This window comes from Fukomys damarensis, unplaced genomic scaffold (assembly GCF_012274545.1).
Source record: "Fukomys damarensis isolate Sample0158 unplaced genomic scaffold, DMR_v1.0_HiC HiC_scaffold_36, whole genome shotgun sequence".
NCBI classification, from domain to species: domain Eukaryota; kingdom Metazoa; phylum Chordata; class Mammalia; order Rodentia; family Bathyergidae; genus Fukomys; species Fukomys damarensis.
The window spans coordinates 48,886,985-48,893,116 of NW_022900948.1; the positions used below are offsets into that span (position 1 = coordinate 48,886,985).

At 59.5% G+C, this 6,132-nt stretch overlaps 1 protein-coding gene across 2 annotated transcripts in view; it reads left to right on the top strand.

The window, feature by feature from the left end:
• The window catches only part of Ccdc183 (coiled-coil domain containing 183), an 8,119-nt gene extending 2,021 nt beyond the window's left edge, over window positions 1-6,098 (top strand). Inside the window, exons 3-14 of one of the 2 annotated variants that reach the window (XM_010608847.2) lie at window positions 29-106; window positions 225-392; window positions 582-674; window positions 2,071-2,193; window positions 3,105-3,230; window positions 3,314-3,365; window positions 3,761-3,861; window positions 4,557-4,717; window positions 4,870-5,038; window positions 5,125-5,235; window positions 5,309-5,405; window positions 5,880-6,098. In XM_010608847.2, the coding sequence (XP_010607149.1) occupies window positions 29-106; window positions 225-392; window positions 582-674; window positions 2,071-2,193; window positions 3,105-3,230; window positions 3,314-3,365; window positions 3,761-3,861; window positions 4,557-4,717; window positions 4,870-5,038; window positions 5,125-5,235; window positions 5,309-5,405; window positions 5,880-6,004 (1,404 nt within the window). In that variant the 3' untranslated portion in view covers window positions 6,005-6,098. Of the gene's footprint in view, window positions 1-28; window positions 107-224; window positions 393-569; window positions 675-2,070; window positions 2,194-3,104; window positions 3,231-3,313; window positions 3,366-3,760; window positions 3,862-4,556; window positions 4,718-4,869; window positions 5,039-5,124; window positions 5,236-5,308; window positions 5,406-5,879 lie in introns of both variants that reach the window. The other variant, XM_010608846.2, reaches the window with a different exon arrangement.
• Window positions 6,099-6,132: the final 34 nt, after the last annotated feature.

Consider the following 6,132-nt stretch of genomic DNA (forward strand, 5'->3'; position numbering starts at 1 on the left):
GCGCCCAGCTGACGCGCGCCCCCTGCAGTACGACCAGCGCGCCATCGCCAAGGCCTGCGGGAAGGACGTGCCCACGAGGCTAGCGCAGGGCCGCAGCACTATGGAGGTACCGCTCGAAGATGACGCGGAGGTGGCCGAGGGTGCGGGAGTGGCTCCGCAAGGGCAGCCTGGCGTCCCTCCCAGGCCCGAGGCACCCCTCGAGTACCCACGCACACCCCCACCAGGTGGCCAGGGAGAAGCTGCGCAAGTACGTCTTCGACCGCGTGAATGTGCACAACGCGTTGATCCACTTGGTGCGGCTGCGCGGGGAGCGGTTGGAGAGCTTGCAGCTGGAGTTTACGCGCCTGCGCCGGCAGCCTGAGGCCACCAAGGAGGAGGCGCGACTGCTGCAGGTGGGACCCGGCAAGGCGAGGAGCCGGGCTCTAGGGGGAGAGGTTTCCGAATGGGGCGGGGCTCTCCAGGGAGGCAGAGGCCTATGAGCTTCGGTGGGGGGGTACAGTGGGTGGGGCTACTTCGGGGGGGCGGGGCCACATCTGTGGAAACCTGTGCCCAGTGAAGACCTGTCCCAGGTCATCCGCCAGCTGGAGAACAGCATCGAAAAGACGACCATCAAGATCACCACCAGCCAGAACATCCGCCTGCTGTACGTGGACCTCCTGGAGTACCTGAAGAAGGTGCGGCCCTCCTGCTCTAGGGTCTCAGGCCCTGCTCCTCGGGAGCCTCCCTGCAGGGCACCCAGGGCCTACCGCCCTCCTCTGGGCTCCCCGAGAAGCACGTGGAAACTCTGAAGAACTTCATTTTTAGCAGGGTGTGCTGGCGCAGGACTGAAATCCCAGACCTTTGGGAGGCTAAGGCAGGAAAATCACAAGTCCGAGTCCCACCTGGGTAATTCATCAAGACACTCTCTCAAAATAAAAAATAAAAAGGAAAAAGGAGGCTGAGGGTGTAACTCAGTACTCCTTGGGTTCGATCCCCAGTACCACACACACAAAAAGAACTTCATTTTTGCAAATCCCAAAAAGCACATGAGCTTTGCTGCAAAAATCCCCTAACATCCCCAGGCAGGGGCAGCTCCCTCCCATGACTTCCAAGGCCATTGGGCACACAGCCCACTGCCACCTCATCCGCTTTTCAGGATCCAGCAAGAAACCAGTAGATCTTGGTCCCTGGAGGGCCCTGCCCCTACCCCGGAGCATTCCCCCCCCACACTCCTCCCTCACCTGGTGTCAGTCGGAGCTGGCACCTCCTTCTCAGAGTACACACACTTAGAAATGCCCATGGTCATCTACACTTTACAAAAACCTGGCAAGGACTCAGCATTCATAGTCATTAACCACAAAATACTAACAGCCAAATCACACAATCTGGCCTTGTGCTGAACACTCCATTGATCTGACTGCGACTTTCTGAAAAGTTTCCACAGGTGGGGATGCTCAGTGAGGGTAGGGACCTTCTAAGACACAGCTGGCCAGTCACAAGTGGCCTTGGCCCTGAGCTCTGACTCCGGACACCAAGCCCACATCGGAGCCCAATGCAGTCCAAAGCTCCCCCGCTTAAATCCTGCGTTTCAGAGTCAGCTTTGCCAGGGGTAGAACATTAATTTCATCACAACCTCTTTTGTCCACAGCCAGGCATGATACTCTGGGAGGCTGAGGCAGGAGGGTTACAAGTTCCAAGCCTTACCTTGGCAAATTAGCAACTTAGCAAGACCCTGTCTCAAAATAGGGAAATTTAAAAATGGCTGAGGGTATAGCTTAGTGTGAAGGTCTTGGGTTCTGTTTCCAGCACTGGGTGTGCAGTGGGGTAAGTTGCTGGGCTGTTGGCCCGGGCTGTGGGAGGGATGCCCAAGCTGGCACTACCAGGCCACCCTGTCATCTGCCCTAAGCCTGGCCAGTGGCTGTGCTACAGACCAGGCCCATCACAGCCCTTGGGGCTCATAGCCACGGTATGGAGTAGAGGAAGGCAGAGCCCACTTAGCGCGGGGCCAGTGAGAGAATTGGCGAAGGGCCCTAGAGGCTGGCATGAGGCTGCCTCAGCTCCATGCCCACCTGCTTTGCCCACTCTGAGCAGGTGCTGGCGGGGTACCCTGTGGTGCTGGACAAGCTGCAGAACCGGGTGATCGGCTACGGCTCGGAGCTGTCTGACATGACGATCCTGTCCCAAGATGCCATGATGATTACAGATGAAGTCAAGGTGAGTCTGAGCCAGGCTGAGCCCCCACCGCCAGCTCTCCTGGGCCTGTCTGGCCCCAGGCCCATCAGGACACTTCTGGGCGCAGAAGCCATGAGGAGAGTGTGGCCAGGACAGGATCCCCATGATGTTCCCGGGGGACAGCAGGCCTGCCTGAAGAAATACCACAGGGCTCAGGCTGGCTCAGTGGAGGTGGGGTGCTGGGGGCCCAGCTCCAGCAGAGGGGAGAGGGACCCGAAAGGCAAAGCCCCTGCGCCAGGAGGCACTTGGAGCAGGGAGGTGCACATGGCTAGAGCAGAAAAGGCTGTGGAGGAGCAGACAGCAGGGTCCCCTGGTCTGGAATCGTAAAGGCAGAAAGAGGAAGGTCAGACTCATGCTTCAAAATGGTGAGCTCTGGCTGCAGGGCTGGAGGGCGCCACTTGGGGCAGGCAACGGTGGAGTGGGCTGGCCAGAAGTGGACAGAGCAGAGAAGTTACCCGATGAGCACAATGGTGCAGGAGGAAGCAGTATCCAGGATGCAGGAGGGGAAAGGGGATGCTGGCTGCAGCCACCAACCAGGGTGAGCGAGAAGCGACTGGGCCATGGGGCTGGCCCCAGTCTGTTTATAAAGTGTCTAGTCCACTTCGTGGGTTTGGAGTGCAGCGGGCCAGCAGGCACCTTCAGGAAGGGAACTGGAGGGCAGTGGAGGAAGAGCCAGGGCTTGAGAGTGAAGTCATGGGCATGTGCTGGGGGATCCTGGTCATAGGCAAAGGGACCTGCATGGGGATGGTGAGGCATATTTGGAAGAAGGGCATGGCCAGCAGTCTTACACCCCACTCCATAGTCCAGAAAGATAGGACTGGAAGTTGACCACGGCTTTAAAACCAGGAGGGGCCTTGGTGAGACAGCATTCCTGCAACATCCCTTGTCCCCAGAGGAACACCAGGCAAGGGGAAGCAACCTTCATCCAGGAGCGCAGGGCACGGGAGAACCGGCTCAACCAGCAGAAGAAGCTCATCGACAAGATCCACACCAAGGAGGCCAGCGAGAAGCTCCGCCGGGTGCGCCTCAGGCCATGTGGGACCTCGGGGAGGCCCCTCCAGTCCAGAGCCTGCTCACCCTGGCCTCACCCTCTCTCCGTCAGGGCCACAGGGACCTGGACTTCCCCAACAGCAGGATGAGTACAGACACCCTGAGTGAGTTGCAGCCCTCGGCCTGTCCCCACCTGGGTGTCCAGACATTGGCCACCATGAGGACAGCTGCACCCTGTGGCCACCAGAGTGGGGGAGACTATCCCCTGTTGCCCATGCCGAGCCTGAGAGCCGGTGGCTGTGTGGCTGTAGGAAGGCCATCCATGGCCCAGGGCCTGGTCACTGGTGATTCCTAGGGCTGCTGCCGAGAATGCCACCAAGCCCATTGCCATGCTGTCCTTGTCTCTGCCTGGGGTTCCCCCAGCTAAGGAGGGAGCAGGCCCAGGGCAGGTGGCCCAGGGTGCCCAGCTCCTCCATGGCCTGCTCCGTGGCTGCACGTGTGGAGAGGAGTCCGAAGGTGGTCCAGAGTGCTGACGGCCACTTCCTCTCCCTCTGCCCAGTGAAGAGAAAGGAGACCTCTGAAATGGACATCCAATACCAGGCCAACGTGACCGCCTCCGTGGAGAGGGTCAAGTCTGCTGTGCAGTGCTCCCACCTTTGGGTGAGGCCCCCTCTGCTCTGGGCTTGGGTGGAGCACTGATGAAGACATAGGACACCCCTTAGCCCCTCAGTGCACCTGGACAGGCTGTTCCCAGGTGGGGAGGAGCACCGGACCTGAGGGCCCAAAGGCTAAGGGCATGGTTTCTACCTGCAGCACCAGCCCTGCCCAGCCAGGTAGCCCCAGTGAGCAGCTGCCTCTCGCCAGGCCCTTTTCACTTTATGCCTGCCCAGGTTCATTGTTATTTGGGCCTTACACACCCATCCATGGCCTTGACTGGAACCTGTCCATCTGGGGTCAAGCAACTCAAGGTGATGCTTGGTCTGCCTACCTGCAGATGGGGTTTTTATGCCCTGCCCATGGTCGGAGACCATGACACACATAAGGCACTGTGCCACCAGGTATGTTAGCCACACCTGTGATCCCAGCACTATGGGAGGCTGAGGCAAGAAGATCACAAGTTTGAGCCAAACCTGGGCAACTTAGCAACTCAGCAAGACCCTTTATCTAAATAAAAAATAAAGCACTGGGTTTATCTCAGTGTGAAGGCCATGAGTTCAGTCCCCAGTCCTGGGGGGCAGTGGTGGGCCTCTCCCAATCCACATCCTGGGCAGTGGTCAGAGCAACCACTGAGCCCTCAGTACAGAATGCCACTTGGGCCCTGCCCTCTGAGCCCACACCTGCTTCTTTCCGCCTAGGACATCGCTGGCCGCTTCTTGGCCCAGAAGAACACCGAGGAGAACCTGGAGCTGCAAATGGAAGACTGTGAGGACCGGCGGGCGCAGCTGGGGGCCCTGATAAAAAAGCTGCAGCTCGAGGAGGTGCTGCTCAAGTTCCACCAGGCACCCAGTTCCATCAGGTACGCTGCTCGCAGGCTGCCGGCCCCCCGGACCACCTGCCTGCATCTGAGCTGCAGCCCCTGGGATTGGCACAGGACCCAGCTCAGGACCTGGCCTCCTTGCCCTCCATGGGCCCTATGGGCTGTGCCACCTTTGTCCCTGTCCTCCACAGCTTTAAGTCTGTTGAGGAAAAGATGAACAACATGCTGAAAGAGGAAGAGGCAAGGCTCCAGCTGGCCCACAGCAACATGACCAAGAGCCAGCAGCTGCTGCTGATCATCCAGACTGGCATAGACAACCTCTACATCCGGCTCATCGGCATCACCTTGCCTGCCAGCCAGGTACTGACCGAGTGGGGAGAAGCCAGTGCACACAGGGTCCCTGGGTTGAACCAGAGGGGAGACCAGACTGTGCTTCCCGCCTGCAGAAAGAAGCAGTGCCCTCTGGCATCCTCGATGTGCACAGCAAACTGGCCTACTGCGAGAGGAAGCTCACCCACCTGGCTGATCGGGTGCAGGCGCTGTCCAGGACCGAGGAGGTAGCCCTGGGCTGGGGGCACCCATGCACCTCAGGTCCCCTCTGAGCTGACTGACGGGGACATGGCCCTGCAGGTCAACACCAAGGTGAAGGATGCCCTGGAATCCTCGACGCTAAAGGAGAGATACAACACCAAGATCAGCTTTGAGAACCTGGAGGAGGACGTGATAGGTGAGGTCAGAGGGAGGGCACCCAAGGCCACAGCTGGAACCAGTCACAGGACAGCACCTACTCCACCTGTCCAGGACAGTGTGGGCGACAGGTACCCAGAAGGGTTTCAGTCCATTAGGTGACTTAGTGATGACTTGCAGAGAGGCTAAAGCCGTTGAAACAAGAGGAGGGGGGACACATGACAGGGGTCGCGGTTAAGGCCAGGCCGGAGACTTTGCAGGGGCTTCGGCAAAGCAGAGCAGGGCAGCTGAGGAGGACTGGCCAGCGTGGGCGGCCCTGGCAGGCCCTGGTCGCCTGGTCTCTGGGGCCTTGGAGTGGGGAGAGTGCTAGTTGGAGGGGCTCCCGACCCTCTGTGTGTCTAAGGACGGGTCAGTTGGGATGGGGCAGCCTGTCCCCAGCAGGCAAGCCACACTAGATGGAGCAGCTGGGCAAGAGAGGCGGGAGCACGCCGCTAATCTCCCGCTCTCCTTGCAGAAAGCTTCCAGTTTGCAGACATGGACCTGGACCACAGCTACATCCCCTCTCGGGCCGAGATCAAGAAGCAAGCCCAGTGGTTGATTGAGGGCAAACTCAAGGCGCCCAAGAAGAAGAAGAAGTAGCCCCGCCCGGGCTTATTTCACAAATAAACATTTTTCCAGGGATAAGGGTACAACTAGAGGACTAGAAGCGAGGAGCTGGGCGCGCGAAGGCGGGACCTGAGCGGGGAGGGGCCGCGGGGCCCACGGCT